Genomic DNA, 19,657 nt, shown 5'->3' with positions numbered 1-19,657 from the left:
AGGCTCAAAAAAGCAAGACGATATTCTCACTTTAGGAGATGGAAACCAGTTGAGCGAAAAATGAATAAATAAATCATCAAAAAAAAAAAGAAAGCGGGATAAGAATACTGATGTTATCAAGAAGAAACAACTCATGACAGATATTATAAAAGTAAATAAAAGAAAGACCAAGTGAAATAAAATAAATAAAAACAAAAAATAGGAATGCAAATCCAAAAAATGCAGTTATATGATGTGTGCAGGTAGTGGTCGACCGATACAGGTTTTTGAAGGCCGATGCCGATACCGATTATTTTGACATCAGTCTTAACCGATCCCGATCCCGTGCTGCCGATTTTTTTTGGGCCAAATCTTGAAGACGATATTGCCTTTTCTCCCTCCATTTACATGATAAAAATGACACAATGATAACAAATGTTACACAAGTCTCAATTTAAACAAAAAAAGAAAGATTTATTAACACAACAAACAAAACATATTAACAGTTGGATAGCAAACAATGTGTATGTTGCTCTAGGCCTCGAGGTGGTGGCGCCTCAGATGATCCACATATTTGATGTGTTTTTCTTTTTTCCGCTATCAGCAGCAGCTCACCAGAGAATGGCAGATGTTGTACCGAGCCTTGCCTGGTTTGATCGGCGAACGCATGCATGCATCGGCCGATGTCGATACAAGCAAAAAACGTAAATATCGGCCCAATCTATCGGCCCGCCGATGTTTTGGTAGATCTCTATGTGCAGGTGCAAAATACATGACTTTGCACCACTCAATTGATCTATTCCCTCAGGTTATTCAGATATGTCACTGTACTTGTACTTTAATATGTTATGCCCAATTAAATAGCCTGTCAGCAGTATGACAATGTGTAACTGACAATGTACATATTGTAGAATACATATGGTAGTTTGATGGGAAATAGTCTGACTCACTGGATGTGTACTGTGCCGCCATTGGTAACCAGGCATTCTCCTTCCTTTTTCACCATCTTTTTATAAGGGGCACCATCACTGCATCCTGGGCTAAGCACAAGCCAAGATGATTGTGATTGGTTTAAAGGAATACAAACAAAGTGGAGAGATGTTCCACTATAGCAGAAGGATAAGCCTGAATATGACTCATATCCTGTGAGGTAAAAACTTAATATGTATGGAAGAATTAATATTTTCAATCAATTATTCGAGTCTAAACAAATCATGTCAACACGAGATGCATGTGGCTAAAAATGAGGCTCACTATTACATGATACACAGTGCGCATATCATCATCTCTTTGTGTTGTGTTCAATCTAGCAGATTTCCTGCTACATCTAAGTTGATAGGACACTGCAGCACAGGGGCCCTTAGAGGCTGACAATCTTCCTGGTAATAGTGTCATTTGTTTACGGTAATTACTTTATTGTCAAAATGTGGCGAGGGCTTACAGATCTTACAATGCTACAAATAGAACACTATAAAACTGCCAAAAGCAAGTTATTTGTGATTCAGAACAGCTAATAAAAAATCTAAAATTATGAATGGCCGGTTTAACAAAAAGGACAACACAAAATTATTTGTTAAGGAACACGAAGTCCAATTTTGTTTACTAATGCAGAAATTATGAATAAAACATTACGCAGCCTATTGTACTGCTAACCCCAGCCTGCTCTGAAATAATCTAAGAGAAGACATACAGGACAAAGAAACTTATCACGGAGTGGTGGAAAAATAAGGCCTCTAATTCAGACGTTTCACACATTTTCACACTTTTAAAAGGTCTTAAATTTCGATTCATTTTAAGGCTTTTGCAATTTTAAAGACCCGTGGATGCTCTTCCTTGCTCTATCTCTCCTATTTCTCCTCTGTCTCCTCCTGACTCTGCGTCTCTTCCTCTCTTTGTGTGTCTCTCCCCCCTCCCTACCTCTATCTAATCTTGCTTTCTGAAGCCACGGAGGCAAAAAAAAAAGAAGAGGACAGACTCTATTCTATTCAAATCCAAAGCCGGGAGAGCAGACTCAAATCCAACCCAATCGCATTTATAGCCGGGTTCCGCTCCAAATGGTAATTTGTCTTCTGTCTATTGGCTTGGGCGCGGGGACTCCTGTGATTGACACTCTGACTACTACACAGCTGAGGGAGAAGGCGGGGCTGGGGGGGATGCTGACACATGTTGCATGTCATAATTAACTTTTTTTTTTCTTCATTTTCTATTTACATTTCTGGTCCTTCAGATTCTTAATCAGTAATAGATTCTCATTTACCTGCAAGCTTTATCTCAATACAATACTGTTCTTTGCACAACAAAACCATTATGCTGATATCACAAAGTCGGCCATGATGCAATTTCAGTTTGATTTATTTAATGGTCCTGTGATCAATATGAGACAATATATGTGCCCATTTAACACAATCAGTTACATTTATATAAACTCACAAAAGGCACCAAAATATGATTTTACAATCTTGCCACTTTAATGAACAACAATCTATTCTTTACACTATCTCTTAGAATGGGAAATTCAAAATTTAGGAAAATCTTAAATATAATTCAATGTATTGATATTTTCGCTTTGCTTTAATTAGATTTGATTATTGATCATTTCATAGATATATTGATTCAGATCAATATATCTGGATCGTTTCTAGGGTTGCAAAATTCCAGGAATTGAAAACTGTTCATGGGAATTAAGGGGAATATATGGGAATAAACCGTGAATTTACTCAATTGAAAGTTGGCCCTTAACGGGAACTTTAATGTAGTTGGGAAGAAATATATTTTAGCATTAACTAAAACAACTAGATTTCATGCAAGTACAAGAATATCTCTGCTATTCCTGAATAACGTGCACATAGCACACTGCTTACTGCAGGGCGACTGAGGCCACGCCCCCTACATGCACTGTACATTCCTCCATCACATGCACACATGATTTCTAGAACTCTGGACCAGACTTTTGAGCCAAGAGCACAAGACTATTACTGACCTACTTACCCCCAATTTACAGTTAATTCCCATAAATTTCCATAATTCCCATTTTTCAGTATTTCCAAAATTAACTTCCCATGGAAAGTTTCTGGAAAAAAGTTTTCACCCATTTGCAACCCTAATCGTGACACAACTATAGGTCCAGACTTAAATATTTACTAACATTTACTAACTATATACTGGACGAATCTCCATGAAATTTTGTAGCAATGTTTATGATAACTTTGGTAATCTTCTAACGTTTCATCTCATGGCAAACAATACTTTGGTTTATGATCAAACGTTAGCACTGAAATACTTCACCTGCATGTTAAGTATAGTATTTTTGAGCATGTTAGCATGCTGATGTAAGCCTTTAGCTCGAGGCTACACTATCAGAAATGCAGCCTCACAGAGCGGTTAGTGTGGCTGTACTATGAATTTCAGTCTTGTTCTGTCGTGAAAAACCAGATTTCTCTACAAGGCTATGTGCCAAAGAAAAAACCCAGATACAAAACGTCTGGTAAATTGAGTTTTCCATCACATCAAGTGGAATCTGTAGGATCTTAAGGTCACCGTCTTGCTACTGTAAATGAAAGGCAGATCGACTCACATTCCTATTTCAAACTCTACACTAAAGGCTTTTATAAATTTCAGGTGGCACATCTCAAAAAAAACAAACAGAATGCTCAGTTACCTTGGATATGCTACTTTTAGACAGATAATATTCTATGTGTCATAACTTGAGAGAGTTCTCCATCCAAGGCTGGGCGAAATTGCAAAAACATTCTGTCCAAATATAGGGACTTTTTAAGGATATTTGTCACAAAATGGCATGTTTTCTAGTAATTCAATGAATCATACTCCTTTTTCTGAGCAGACACTGTGGGGACCGAACTTTCAAATAAAAAAAATATATACTTAAGTCTAGTTATCCTATGATTGTTTGACATTTTCACTTTCTTACTAAATACAAGCCTTTTTCATTTACCTCAGATAGACTAGTTTATTTGCAATAACCTTAACTTTTCTCAAAGCAAAGCTGCAGAAAGAAATTATACACGAGAAATTGATTTTTAGAAGTTATTCGTGTATCTATTGGATTGTTTTTATTTATTGAACTATTTCAATTTAATATTTAGGAAATATCTAAAGATAATGTAACATTTTCATTTTGACAATACATATTGTGTACAGAGCTACATGCAGGAGTATATAAACTATATATTACTTACATCAATTGTGAGCTACTGCTGTTTGTCCTTGGTACCAATAATCAAGCAAACGTACTGTTTGACCGTGAAGATGTTTGAAATTGAGCAGAAGGTTTAATAAAGTTCAAGCACCTTGAATATTCCTCTTTTAGAAAGGAATTATTGTTATTTCAAAGATGACTATTTCCCAAAAGAAGGACATCCTAAACTGGCCTTCCCAACTCAAATCTTGCATAAAATCTGCAGCATGGCTTTATCTCTCTGTGGATAGATCTCTGCACAAACACTGTCATGGTTTGGGATTCCCCCCCGGGCCACCAATGCTCAAAAATGTATGCAGCCTTGGCGGCGCTTTGGGAGAAATCATCCGACAAATGGCAGATATTGCATCACCGTTTTCATTTCTTGTTTTTTTAATGGACTTTCATTTCTGACAGTGAAGACATTTGTGACTTTACTTTGAAAGTGCAGTATAAATAGTTATCTATCATACTGTCTATCATGTCTGGCACTCTGAATTATTAATATGTATCATCATAGTATTCAAGTGAAGCTTTAAAGGTCCTATTTCAGTCTGTTTTCAAAAATGAGAGAATAATATGTATGATGTTTGTCAAATAAACGCACGTTTTTTACTTCTCCCTACAGTGAGGTGCTTTTCAAATAAAGCCACTGTAGCTTTGTTAATGGGATATTTGTGTGCGAGTGTTTGAACATCTCAGCGTGTGTTTCTCTACACAGAAAGAAGCTAATGCGAATATTAAATTGTGTTTATGAATACTATTTGTTCAATTGGCTTCCTTCTGTGTGTAAGAGTGTCAGTAAATGACCCTACATACAATAAATTGCTCTTATTAAATGTCTGACGGTGTCGCGCTGATTAGTGTTCCTTTTATCAGGTATTTCTTGATTGAAATTGAAGATGCCAAGCTTGATTCAGGTGAAGATTTCAGTTTTCATTTCAAACAGTGCAACACAAGTTGATTGGAGGGAGTTAAGTGATTCATCTCTGACAGTAAATTTGGAAATTTGACAGCAGTAGTTTATTGGGGATGAACCAAATTGAAAGAGTGACAATTCGGCGAGAGACCGCCATCGCCTCCTCCTGCCTTCTGTTGTCACTCCTTCACTATGGGTAGCATGTCCCCTGTAACCACTGCTAGCTGTGTCTACATAAGCTGTGACAGACTTCTATTGTTTGGAGAATATATGCCAGTCAATTTATGACATACTGGCTCCGACTAATCTGAAACTGCCAGTAAAAATGATTGGATTTTTGAAGATGGAATTACTGTGCGTCTTACATGTCGGCCATTTAGCTGATGCTCACCAACAGAGCCAGGCACAATGACTGAGCAGATAGTGTCTCAGCCAAGGACACACTAACTGGACACATGGTAGCAGTGTGGCGTTAACGTGTCACATGTCAGTTACTGTGCAACAGAGCTGGAGACTTGAGATTTGGGACTTCACTCCCAAACTACTTTATTTGACTAGTGCATCTTACCTAAAAACAAGTCTCATGTTTTGAGTTAAATGCAACAACAATGAATGACTGCAAATAACGATTACTACATCACCGAACAATTTCATTATTTTCTCAATTAATTGCTTGGTCTATAAAATCTTTCCCAAACCTGCGGTAACATTTTCAAATTGTTTGTCCAAAACCTATTCCATTTACTATCACATAAGACAAAGAAAAGCCACAAATCTGCAAAATTAAGAACAAATTGACTTTTGACAATTACTCAATAATCAAGCCAATTGATTTTCTGTTGTTGGTCTAATTGATAATGGACTAAATGTTTCAGCTCTGGAATAAATAAGCCAGTGTCAGGTAGCACAGCCTAAAATATAGGCTACAGATTTATTATGTCCTTGCATTAAAAGATTTGGTGTTAGCTATGTATTGGATAGAAACATGTCGTGTTGTGTTGATGATCAGCCTTCAGTTTATGAAGACTTGCAACTTGACGTTGAATGGTCCTCGGGGACTTGAAACATTCTTGATGTCAGTCTTTGCCCCAGATATGTGACCTGCCTCAATCACATTAAATTAAACTCTTTGCATCTTGAGCAAAGGACTGAGATTGTAATGGTTTATTTTGCAATGTGAAAAAACAAGCAGCTAAACTGCATTACGACAATACTTATTTCATTCAGATGGCACTTTTACGTAGCAAATGGGAGCAACTTGGGAGCATACAAAACTTGGCTTTACCATTTCATATATACAGTATTTTTTTTTAATTCATTAAATTACCAGAAAACATTTTGTATCATGATATATATCATTATATGGATCTGAAATTACCTCTATCAGGATAACAGATGTTGCCCTTATTACCCAGCTCTAAAAAAATGTTCATATATATTGATAAATTTAAAGCACATTTAAAGATTGTTTTGATGTCCAACTTTTCTTCTGAAGGACTCACTCTGCACAATGGGGTGGTAGGTAGCACCAGGCTGCCATGGCTTTCATGTTTGCTCCATCCAAGTGTAACACAGTGCTTCCAAGAAATGTCAGCACGTAACCGTCTTGCCACCGGCAACTGACCCTATGACGTAAATGACCCTTCCTTTGTCCCTCCGTCCTTTCAAAACAAAACCTCTGTAAATTGTACCGGGAGGTTGATGAAACCAGGCCAGCTCTGAGTCTTTCTTCCCCTCGAGGGGAAGAACCAGAAAATGTCACAAAACCCTTCAAACAACAACAAAAAGATGCTCTCCCAGGCACGCCGCCGAGCGCTGTCACAAAGTCAAGCATGACACCTCCCATGTACAAGTCTATATGCCTCCCCTCCCTCCTGCCTGTGAAGATATCAACCTGAAAATAGCTCAGTGGAGCTGAACACTGAGCCACGATAAATAAATCACAATAATATTTAAATATTCATAGTAGAATAAGAGAACAAGAAGGGGAGAAAAAAAAACAGAAACGCAGAGGATAAACTCCTTCTTCTTTGCTTCACACATCAAAACAGTTTGCCTTCAGGAAGTTCGACTGCATTATCAAATTCTCCCTTGAAGGGACTCATCAAACATACAGTAGCCTGTGTAAGAGGCTGATAGTCGTCACGCCTCGGGCTGCCCATATGAATGAACAGCAGATAAGGGCATGTAGCTCATTAACTCAATTATATCGTTCACTTGTGCCGTCTGTCGATGCATTACGCAAATGGGACGAATTTGCCGGTAGATATGCAGTCATTTTCATTGACACTCAGTCCAATGGAGAGTGATTGTACTGTAACCCTACAGAGAGGGGGTTTTCCTTTCAGAGGCTAGACCACGTGGGCCGGGTGAGCCTCGCAGCAGGAGCTGTGTCAATAAATCTGTCCTTTTAAAAACGCCTGTCCATTTGTTGAAAAGAAGCAGAAACAATCAAAATAGCACTCGACATGCTGCGGCACTCTCAGCATGAGAGAACGGGAGGTCTGGCATGCACTCCTCAGTCCAGCCCGCTGTTTCCTTTTGATAACAAAAGTCATAATGACATTCAAGTATTCACCAGGCAGCCTGAGAAATGAAGCCGCGACAGAAGGAGAGAAATGGAGATAGAACCAGACAAAAAAAAAGAGGAGCGTGTGTTTGAGTACTCCAGTGAGTGTGAGTGCATGTGTAGGCTACCGTACGTGCTAGTACGAGTGTGCACCGGGTTGGATGAGACATAAGTTGGTTGGGTGCCAAGTAGTGCGGTGGAGACAGCAGTGTTCCACCGAAACCTAAGTCTGTTAATAAAGTGTGTGATTAATTCGCGCAGTGTCATTTTCCCAGGGTCCCCCCCTCCCCTCTACTCCTTCAACATAGAGGGCTTGAAGAGCCGTTTAATTACTCAGCACTTTGCTCGCTAGGAAATGGAGCATCGCTGGTTGGACACCACCTTATGGGGAAAAAAATTGTCTGTAAGCAGTTTGGGAAACCTTACATATCAAATACCTACACCGTGTATATACAGAAGTGTTATGCTGTGTGGGGAATATATATGAGTCCATTGGCTGGCTTGCAAAACACACACTTATGCATTCACACAGATAGCTAGGCGGACACGCATACACACAATTTTTCGCCTGGCAGTCAACAGCTTGGCTCACAGGGGTATTTTTGTTTAAGTAAGGACTAGAGGGCCTTCAAAGCTGTATTTGAATACATCTGTGTGCATGTTAATGTGTGTGTGTGTGTGCACACTTGTGCATGCCTTCATGCATAAATATGTACATATGTGTTCTTTTAATTGTTTCTCTAAGTGTGTTATCATCTGTTTACACGTTAATGTGTGTGCACCTCTGAGAAGCCCTGTGAATGTGTGTCTATATGCATATGTCTGTGTGCATGTGAGTGTGTGTGTCAAGAACTTGCGCGTTCATTGAACAAGTAGCTCGCTTAAGTCTGCTCGAGAGGGAACCCGGCCGAAAGACAGACAGACTGTTTGTGTGTGTGCAGGATTCTTAACAGTCTGCCTAGCAGGTTGTGAGAAAGTGAAGTGAAGGAAAGTGAATCACAACGGAGTGTGTGTATTTTTGAGCACCTACACAAAGGTGTGTATATGTGTGTGTCAATGTGTGTACTAGATTCTCATGCCGGGATAAGCAGCTTAGGGAGGGAGCATATTCTTTTCTAAGTAAATCTCATTAATTTTAATTAGCTGTATATTTAGCCCGTACACCTGGATTGGGTGTAATTCCGTTTGTATATATAGCGACTAGTGAGCAGAGCAGGTGAAATGACTCAGGTAGCGATTATATTGCCGTAGCTGCCTCACATTTGCATAATGTCCTGTTTTTGATTGCGTCGCGTGCCTAAGGAGGATATCACAGTCAAATATGCATACCCTTCATTTTCCTATTGCATGCTCTATGTAGCGCGCCATGCCTCGTCCTTTTAAACGCTCACCTTTTTCTCTTGTGTGTTTTTTCTTCCTCCCTTGCTCCCTACGCTGTTTCTTTTCATTTTCTCTCCGGTCTGTGCACCCCATCATTAGAGTGCGCTCGCTTTTTTTTTTTTTATCACTACCCCTCCTCCTCCATTTCCCTGCCTGCATGCTATTACTGTATGGATTTCTCTTGTTCACGTGCATGCCTCTGTCTTTCTCCCTCTGTCTCCCTCGCCCTCCCTCCTTTCCTGGGTAATCAGCTTATCCTATGTGTGTCCAAGCCTCTATGTCTGCGTTCCTCCTCTCTTTGTTTCGGATTCATTCAGCAGGGAGATTAGAGATGCCTATTTGGTGCCTTTGTCTTCAACCAGCGCACTAGCGCTGAGTTACATGGCACGGCGATGGCCTCGTCGTCAAAAGCCACATCCACTCATCATGTGCTCATCATACCCTGATCAGTGTCAAGGGCCATATCCAGAATGAAAGCCAAGGCTGGCCAGTGTTTGATCTTCAACTTGCATCAGTGATTGACTGCTTGATTGATCGGCTGACCTTATTAATGTTTAAGGGAAGGCAATATATTCCCTGCACCTATTGTCTAGCGGGAATTATGTCCATGAGAGTTAATATACTTTTCCCCAACACTGGTTCTATGTTAGAGGCTTGATAAGACTCCCCTTTCACTGAATGGACATTGATATCCTCAGACGAGGGAGAACTCTAAAGAGAGCACACAGGTGAATTAAAATGGCTTTACGGTTGTGGTATCAGCGATAAGATCCCCCCTACAGACACACTCCCCACCTGCTGAAGTGATGGCATCATCAAAAAGAGGCAATAAACAGGAGCAACCTCTGTTCTTTCATTGGTGGAGCTCCTTTGCTCTGGGGGAACCCTCAGCACTCAGACTCAATAGAACTGCGATGGCCTCATCGTCAAAAAAAAGCCACATCCACTCCATCATGTACTCATCATGCCCTGATCAGTGTCAAGGGCCAGATGCAGAATAAAAGCCAAGGCTGCACCTGTCCACTGGGCAGTGAGTGAGTTTGAAGCTTCAGCTTGCATCACAATGATTGACTGCTTGATTGATCGGCTGACCTTATTTAATGTTTCAGGGAAGGCAATATATTCCCTGCACTAACTGTCACTGGAAAACACGGAGGATGTCAGTCTATAAAAAATCAAGAATAACAGGATTAGTCCTACAAGCTTATTTTATTGTCTGTTGATAAAACAGACTGCTCTTTTTTGAAATATTAAATTACAAAACATAATTTCCTCGTTTTGAGAAAAGAAGAGGTGGGAGAAGCAGATCTTATGAAAGGGAAGTTATTCCTCCTGTAGATCACAGTCACTGTTTTCAGCAGGTACCAGCTCAAAGTATTCAAACAATGAAGATCTTCATTGTGTTAGGTGTCTACGCTGTGGCATTGATGGAGAAACAATCAATCTAACACACAAAAGCAAGCAAACACCTTTTATTAAAATGCAATAACTGTGTGAATATCACTGCTAATACATCGAGTAAACGCACATTACGATCTGGAAGTTATCAGGTCCTTCAGACCACCTACAGAGGTGATCAAACCTCAGCCAGGAGTAAATACAATCCACACAGTGTGCATTCACATCTTGCAAACAGTGCAGAAAAAGTCTAAACTCGCTCCAAAAGTTTGCCGCCCGCTCAGCTTCTCCAAAGACACCGGCAGTACCACACTCCTTTCCCACCAGTTCTCGCTGCTTTTCCTCTTCTATAGCATTTACAGTAGTTGCAAACTGCAGCAAAAAACCTCACGTCATCATTTTTGTTGCCTTCCAGGAAAGACTCATAAAAGACGACCTTTTCCACTTCAATGAAAAGTAAATCCAGGCTCTATAGTATCAAGTCTAATGATCCTGTACCCGTCATGCTTGTTCCTGTTGACAATGCAACCTTCGAAACGACTTCCTTGCTTTGCATAGGGCGCGTGACAAATTTGATCCAATTACAGTGCAGCCATAAATGATGATGAAAACACGTACATTAAATGCCAGGTAGTGTATAAATGCAAAGGACATTTAAATAATACAGACTGCATTTTAAAAGCAAATGTATATGGGAGCTATGAGCATTTAAGCAGAGTGGTAAAGTGTGATTGGGAGGCATAAGGAGTGCAGCAGTGCAGTGGAACCATAAATAAACTCCACTGAGAAGTAGCTGTGTTACATTACAAAACCTAAATAATTATACCATCCAAAGGTTTTAATGCTTAAACTATCTCACGACACAATAAACCTGCATCTGAAACAATAAAAACATACAGAAAAACTGCTTTATAATAACTTTTGTTTCAGATTTTAAGCTACAAATAGCACTCAGTGTAATTGCTCTGACTGCTAAGCAGTCAGTCGATGCTAAGACTATCTAAAACTTTGCTGTGTGTGCCAAGACAGGACACAGCCTCAAGGACTCTGTCTGTCAGTCTGGCTTCAGATTCACTTTGACATTGGATCAGCTGGTAAAGCTGTATGCCAGACTACGCGTCAGACTGTGGCCAATTCAATGCTATCACAATATATCACAATTTATTTCAATTAAACAGTCATCTACAGTTATAATATAGAGGGGGGAGTGGAATGGCAGAGTGTGTCAGGTTTGCTGACACAGAAGCTGCATGCTTGCAGCAAAACAGCATGTTCAGAAGTATTTCAAAGGAGAATGCAGTAATAAGTAAATACAGAAATGTTGCAATGATTCAAATTCGAGGGATTTATGTCCATGAGAGTTTATATTCACAACACTTTAACCAACACTTGTTGTATATGTGACAGTACTATGTTAGAGGCTTGACATAAGCCTCGCCATCCACTGAATGGGCATTGATATCCTCAGCAGAAACCAGACTACAGAGACTTCCCAAGAGAGCACACAGGTGAATTAAAATGGCTTTACGGCTGTGGTATCAGCGATAAGATCCACACCCCTAGACACACTCTCTAACTCTCCACCACCAGCTGAAGTGATGGCATCATCAAAAAGAGGCAATAAACAAGAGCAACCTCTGCTCTTTCATTGGTGGGGCTCATGCGCTCTGGGGGAAACCCTCAGCACTCAGACTCAATCAATACAAATGCTGCGCTTTACAGCCACGCACTCGCGTCTTCCGGCACCCCGTCATCGCTGGAGCTTCACACAGCGCCGTGATGGGCTTCAACAAACAGATACACCTTTCCAGGAAGCCCTCGGTCTGACCAGCCATGCGTCAATGACAGGATGGGTGATTTCCACCCCCGCAGCAATCAATTAAAACACCCGTCGGAGAATTCCGGCAGGTAATGGGAGAAAAGGGTGGGGGGTGGGGTTGGCGGGTGGCGAGAGCGAGGGGCCTGATCAAAGGAAAAGCCAGTTGAGTGCGGAGTGCAATAATAAGGGCTCTTGTCGTTGGAAATGAAGTGAATTAATTTATTCTAAGGCTGATGTTGTTAGGTTTGTTTAATCGTCGGAGCCTTTGTGAAGTGATGATTTAAATCTGACAGCTCTGCAAACGCTGGACCCCTAATTTTCTCGACCCTGCGTTGCTGCAGAGTGTTGTGTCTTCTAAGAGCACCTGAGAGGAAGCTGAGTGTGTTACCGCTTTGCAAAATCTCAAGTGCACTTCTCTCTTTCAGTTTCCAAATGACATTTGGTGTTATTATGATGCTAGCAGGTGAGATTGATCTGTTCTGATTTAATCTCACACTGCCTGAGTGGGCCTGGGTGGATGAGATCTGCCTTAGATTGATGAGGTCTAATGGAGTCTTGTTTGGGTGCTCTTGATGCCTTTAAGATCCAATGATACTGGCGCGCCGCTGCATTTTAATTCTGCTTAATTTAGCCACAAATTACTTATCAACACTTGTCCCTTGTTGAGCTGTGAGTTTTCTCTTCGTGACGCTTATGCATGTGCGATGTTTCAGCACGTCTGAGGAGCTATATGGAGATAACATGAAGACACAGCAATGTGCATAATGTACGATGCAAATCATCCCCAGGGCTCTGGTGCTCATGGTTGGATCTTTGTTGGGAGTTTAATCAATCAGCCACAGCGCCTTAATTAATCGGCATGATGAACAGGAGAAATAATTGGTTTTCTGCCAGATGTGAATCTGTTGCAAACTAATGCCAGCCAATCAGGATCCAATTTATAATCACAAAACTGATCTGAACGACAAAACACTTAAAAGGATCAGAGGAGAAAAAAAACAAGCAAGACAATGGAAGTAATATGGCTTTGGATTTAAAAATTCTGATAGGAGACAGTTGCTTCTGCATGTTCTACTGAGGTATTCTGGCTGCCTAATTGGATCTATATTTGTCAAAACCTTGTCAGCCTCATTGATTGAATAGCATAGGATATGCGTTGGACTGTCATTGTCTTTTTACTTTTAAAAAACAACATATTGCTAATTAATTGGCATGGGAAGAATTAATTGGGCTCCTCCCCAGATGTTTCTGAATAAATCTGCAGAAAACTAATGAGGGGTGTCTGGTTTTCTATTGAAGCAGCAGATGTCATTAACTGCAACCCACATTGACAATACCGATCTGCCCCGCTCCAATCAGACCAGGTAACCAGTGGCTGAAACAAATGAAAAAGCACTGGAGCCAGTAAATAGCCAGGGTCGAGATTGAAAACCACTGGTTTAGCCCGGTGCCAGCAGAGCCAAATGGAAAAATAGCTTAGGCCTCTTATTAATGTCACAGTGGCTAGGCGGTAATTCCCCCAGGCTCTGTGTACCTCGGCTTGTTAATGAGTCACTGCTTATCAGTCAGCCTTGTTAACAGGCAGAGGCCTCCCATCCAAACCGCCTACTGCTATTGTGTGCTAGCCGTACTGTGTATTAGCCAAATGTTCCCCCATCTTGGCACACAGGAAGTCAACAGTAAACAACAGCAGCACACACAGGAAGTGGGCAACAAGCCAGTGAGAAAGAGCTGGTCCAGGGGGGAAGGAGCCCATTTTGTGGCAGGATAAAGTGAACCGCTGGCAGAGTCACACACATGCAGAGCCCTCCCGCCTGTAAATCTTACCACACTAACGATTGGTCCACACTGCTCCCGTCCTTTAATCCTTATTCATTATTGGCCTCAGCTGGAAGCATCGAGCTCCATTCACTTGTTCCGACCAGCAGAACTCTGAGAGGTAAATAAACTATTAGGCATGTTTTCTTGTCACTAACGCAAACACTCTCCCGGGGTCTGGGATCAGGCTGCCATGGAGTTGAGGTCCAGGTGGCTGATGGGAGGCCACAGAGCTCTGCAACCCACACTGTCTGCTGATTGCTCAGGCTGACGGACCCTCCACACTCCACAGCAGCCCCGAGGTAACTGGGTCAGCAGTACAGAACCAGGGCACAGCCGGCCAATTGCATGCCTAATCTGTGCCCTTCTGAGAGGCACTTTCCATCCGCAGTGCATGGCTGCACATCCAGCTGTGGAAATGGATATGTCAAATGCCGCGCAATTAGTGTCTCCCCGATTCGTTCACTCGCTCTAAGGAAGCCTGGTCACAGATAAATCCAGAAAAAAAAACAGAGTTAGTGCTGTCCTTACCCTGACTTTGACATACATTAAATGAAGATGGGTCAGTGGAAGTAGGAGAGCTGGGAGTCCAGAGTTGTGCAGGGATTTAAAGAGGTCGTGACATGCAGCCTGTTGGTTGCTGGATGATAATCAACCCCATAACTCATAGAGAAGCTCTTTTTCTCCCCTTTCCTTCTTTGAATAATGGAAAGGGACAAACAGTCTGCCTGTGGACTCTGAGTGTAGCAGTGATAGGCAGTCCTGCTCTCTGATGGCTCATCTGCTGTTGCATTGATTTGCTGAGCTAATCGTTTTTCCTCTCTGATACATAACATTGAATTATTTATGCTAAGTAGACCCTTCTGTTCCAGGGCCTCTTAGCATGGAGATCTCCATTATGACGGCATTATCTGACTGCCCACCCCTCCCTACTCCATCTTCTACTTAACGGCTCTGCTGCTGTGTCACAACAACACCAATCAGACAGATCGGAGCAGATGTGAGCGATGGACCAAAGCTCTGCAGCTTACACCATTTTCCTCTGAGGCTGCAACGCCACTGTTTGCCACATTGCTCAAATGTGTGGAAACTTGTCTGGAAAACTGTCAGTATACACTTCAAGCGAGAAAAATTCTTGTATTTTGTTGTTGAAAAAAATTAGGCATTCTTATTCCGATTGTCTTAGTAGCACGATAATTACATTTTTTTTTTTTTTACAAGTGGTTGTGATTGATTTCACTGCACTTTCTATATTTGTTTTCTTTCAGTGTGGTTAATATTAGTATTCAATTGTGCTTTGATAGCAAAAATTATTGACAAATAGACCTTCGTACAACTTAATGGTTACCAACATGCACACTGAAAATGTTAAGTCAGCACTACATCCATTCTTCCTTTCTACTCCCAATTGCGCTCTTTGACGTGTTTTCTCATCTCCTAAACACCGTCAGACGTCCCAGGCTTAATTACTCTCCTTGACTGACATGATAATGTAAAACAGCTCTTAGGTGAAACCAAAGCAGGAATTGGTCATGCATGGTCAGGCCTCCCGCTAGGCACACCTTAATCAAATGTGACGTGAGTCTGAATGCAAGCCAAAATCGTTTTCGGACCCAAATAACGAACCGCTGCCTGGGTTTCAATAACGAGCTACACGGTTGGGGTCAGCACTCTGACGAGAGATTGATATTTCATCATCAGTGTCTGAATCTGGAGATTATTTGTGCATTTCTCATCTTCAGCCGCTTTCAGAGACCTTGACAGGCCTCCATTTGCATTTGTTTAGCGGTGACCTCATCCTGGCTTCTTGGCACAGCCGGATTGTTTCTCACTTTTTACTGCACTGACCACTGTGAGCTCATGCTGACAACCCTCCACTTCCCCATATTTCATACACAAACTTGCAGAAACACAAGTATGCATAATTCAACAGAAAGTTAAAAAAAAACAGCTGATGTGGATAAACGAAGTGGAAGTACAGTAAATGTAATGCGTGAGCTCGCATATCTGTGTGCATACACGTGTATACTGTGCATGTGTCCATGCATGTGCATGCACCGTGCACTCATAGATGTATCCAGATTTTGCAATTGTGTGGGTGTGCACAAGTGAGTGCAAGGGGCCTCTGAGAATATATATTGCAAATGCAAATCAGGGAATGTCTATTAGAAGCCTTCTTGCCTGCTATATCGTCTTACGGTTCTATGCCAAACACTCTGCGCAATTAAATCCTTACTGTAATGAGAAAATGCCAACAGGATTCTACCTGAGTCAATCAATTTTCTATGGATTGAGGGACAATCATGATGCGCCTCTTCGCCATCAGCCCGATTTGCCCTCTAAAGGTTGAATTACCGGCAGCCAGTCACTTGAGTGTTATGTAATTGGAAAAGCACATTGGACAGTGTATTCCTGTTCACTGGGTGCTCACAACAGGGATGATATCATTACAAAGTGCTTCTCTCATCAAATCCTCTCTTACCATCCACTCTGAGCCGCGCCCAGCTCATCAAATGTTGAGCTTCAGCCATGACAAGTGTCATGTCTCTGTGCTGTATGTGTGTGTGTGTGTGTGTGTGTGTGTGTGTGTGTTAAGTGTGTATACACTCCTGTGATGCTATTTGAGAAAGTACAAGATGATTACTTCTTATCACAAGGCTGCATGAACCTCTGACACAGATAATCCACGCACATATGAGAAAGAAAGATGCTGAGCAAGTAAACAACAAGAAGGGGAGAATGCCAGTGCGTGAGCGTGTGCCTGCTTTTATGTGAGTGTATGTAGGTGAATAAAGATGTCGTGGAGAGAGAAATGCAAAAAGAGAAAGCCACGGGGCAAGTAAGTCCCTCTAGCTAGGACCTGTAGTAGGCATGTGTGCTTGGTCTCCTGCGCCCACGTGCAAGTCACACACATTCCTCAAAAACAACGGCAGAAATTCCAGTGGGGTCCGGGGAGGTGGGAGTGTCCCATGTGCTTATTAACGGCTCTCTGATTCCCTTGTCATAATACAGGAAACAACAAAAAAGCCTCAAGTCAACAGATAAGGGGCACCACCGGAGACAGAAAGAGAGGGTCAGGAGGGTCAGAGGCCCAGGGACAGGCAGAGAGATACAGAGAATAGGAGGCTGATAGATACAGAGGGAGAGAGGTGCTTACCGTAGATAATGTTGCTGTGAACCGCAGCAGCGAATAGTACTGTCAATAAGCTGACACTCCATAATGCGGAGGGGGCTGATGGGAAGGCCATGGTCGGGCGCACAGATCCGCCTGTCTCACTGAATCCTCAGGAGGGCAGAGGAGCTCTGGAGTGTCACCTGCAGGGAGAGCAGTGGAGAGATAAGGAAAACAAGCAGGGCAAGCCGACTGGCCACTAATTGCGTCCCCTGCCATTGGTTGGCTGCTGCTGAATAAACGCTTGGCCCACCCGTTGCTCACGCGTTGCTCCATGGGTATTCATCGATCTGCTTGTGTCATACCATACTGAGAGGCGATTGAGAGAGAGAGGAGGGGGGGTGGCGATAGAGCCAAACAGCGGAAAGGATGGTGATGGTGATGGTGCTGGAGTAGGCTATAGGTGGTAATGAGGGGAGAAGAACAGGGGGGGTTCATATTACTGGGAATTTATTCATCCACTTTAACAAGCTGTGCGCATGTGGAAGGAAGGAAAACGAGTGTTTTGGACAGCCCATAACCGAGCTTCAACTAATTCAGGCTAATTGGAAATAACGCAAAGCAACAATCCCCCAGTTGGTCGGGGGGGAAACAGAGAAAAGGAAAGAAAAAAACACACACAACAGCAGCAGCAGAGGGAGAGGTGCACCTGTCGCCCGCTGAGAATACACGGTGCGCTTTGCACAAGGCTGGAGACGGACAAACGTGCATAATAGCAGCTCAGATATTCGTTCCCTCTCTCCCTCTCTTTGTCAAACACACACACACACACACTCTCTCCCTCTCCCTCGTTTCTCTCACGCACATTCCTTAAAATAGCCTGCGCCGAGGTAAGCTCTCGGTCCATCTGCGAAACGCTCCCTCATTGCCAACGCTGAGAGGAACCGTGGCAGGAGTGTTGCCTGCGGGACGGGCGGGCGGTTAGGGCGGGGATAGAGGGTGGGATGTAGGAGTGGGGTGGGGTGGGGGCTGGGAGGGGGGGCATGGGATGGGATGGGATGTGGGGATTGAGAGGGGTGGGTGGGGTGAGGGTGAGGGGGGGGGTTGTGTTTATTGTTGCTCCAGCCCTTCCTGTTGAGTGATGGCGAGAAATGAAAACAAAACTAGAACAAGTGCATCCATGGGAAATAACCGCGGACACACCGTGCGTGATTTAACTCAAGTTCGTGCAGTCTGCTCTTAACGCACGGAGTAATAATAGTAATGATGATATAATAACAATGATAACAGCTCGTGGTGGCCTTGCGTCGCTGCGACGGACCGCGGGAGCACCAGAGCAATGTTTCTCAGGTCGAAGGCTGGTTTCCAACACCTTCGCTCGTACTTGCAGAATATCTGGTGCTGATGGGATGAGATTTAGAGACTCTTGTAAAGGCTGGGGAGAGGTGGCTGCTGCACACAGCGCGCAGTTGTGATGCTTTTTTGCAGAGCGACAGAGCCAACAGAGCCGGGAGAGAAGAGGGGAGAGGAGTCGGGTACAGCACAGGCAACCCGACAACAAAACGCATATTCAGAGTAAATTATAAAACACTCAGGGATTATACAGCCCTCTCTCTCTCTCTTTCTCTTTCTCTCTCTGGCATAACGGATTACACACACACAGCCACCTACCCAGAGTGCGCACACAGATACATTCCTGGAGACGAAAAAGCGTCAGCACTGACAGGTGTCTCCTGTCCGCCCTACAGACTACAGTCTAACCCTGGATAACAATACAAACTGCGAAGCTCTGCACGGTAACAACCACACACACACACACCGTTATATTCCGCCTCCGGAGTCGGGTTTTGTTGGCGCTGGTCTCCAGTAAGGTCCCCAGTACGGTCCCTCCTTTGATGCGCAGCAGTCGCTTGTCCGGAGCCTTCTCTCTATCTGTTTTTATCGACTTTTTTTTATCTCCTTGTTCCTTCTCCTGACTCTTTGTTTTTCTTGCTTTTTCCTCTGCTCGCTCTCTCTCTCACACACACACTCTGTGTTTATCTCTCTCTCTCTCTCGCTCTCTCTCCACGGCTGCCGTTCACTGCAGCAAAAACAGTCTGTCTGAAAGACGAGAGGGAGGGGAGGGGACAAGGGAGGGAGGGAGGGATGGAGGGAAGAAAGGAGGGAGGGGATTTTAATACGATTTGGCCCGTACCATCGGGATAACAGGGCCAGAGCGGGGGCCTACTGGCTGAGAGCAACATGAAGGAGATGGAGCAGATAGAGAAGTGTGATCGCACTATACCGGGAAATAACCATAATGTCCCTATAATACTCCACAGTGAGTCCACACTGACCTTATCGTGGGTTATGGTATTTTATTATCTCCTGTGGTGGCACATTACTGTAGGACTCCCACTGGCAGCTCTGCTCAAAGGTTTGATATTGAGTAGGTCTATCCCTCTTAACTTTTATCCTAGGTTTAGGCC

General features: G+C 42.8%; 1 protein-coding gene across 2 annotated transcripts in view; it reads right to left on the bottom strand.

Annotated features, from left to right (window-relative positions):
• Positions 1 to 19,180, bottom strand: part of cadm3 (cell adhesion molecule 3) — a 98,374-nt gene extending 79,194 nt beyond the window's left edge. The window contains exons 1-2 of one of the 2 annotated variants that reach the window (XM_059344224.1): positions 19,009 to 19,180; positions 17,235 to 17,392 (exon numbers count right to left, since the gene is read on the bottom strand). In XM_059344224.1, coding sequence (XP_059200207.1) covers positions 17,235 to 17,325 — 91 coding nt within the window. In that variant the 5' untranslated portion in view covers positions 17,326 to 17,392; positions 19,009 to 19,180. The other variant, XM_059344225.1, reaches the window with a different exon arrangement.
• Between the last annotated feature and the right edge of the window lie 477 nt (positions 19,181 to 19,657).

This window comes from Centropristis striata, chromosome 11, assembly GCF_030273125.1.
Source record: "Centropristis striata isolate RG_2023a ecotype Rhode Island chromosome 11, C.striata_1.0, whole genome shotgun sequence".
Taxonomy (NCBI): Eukaryota; Metazoa; Chordata; class Actinopteri; order Perciformes; family Serranidae; genus Centropristis; species Centropristis striata.
Note: the sequence above shows the minus strand (reverse complement) of the source record. Positions and strands in the feature narration are given on the sequence as shown.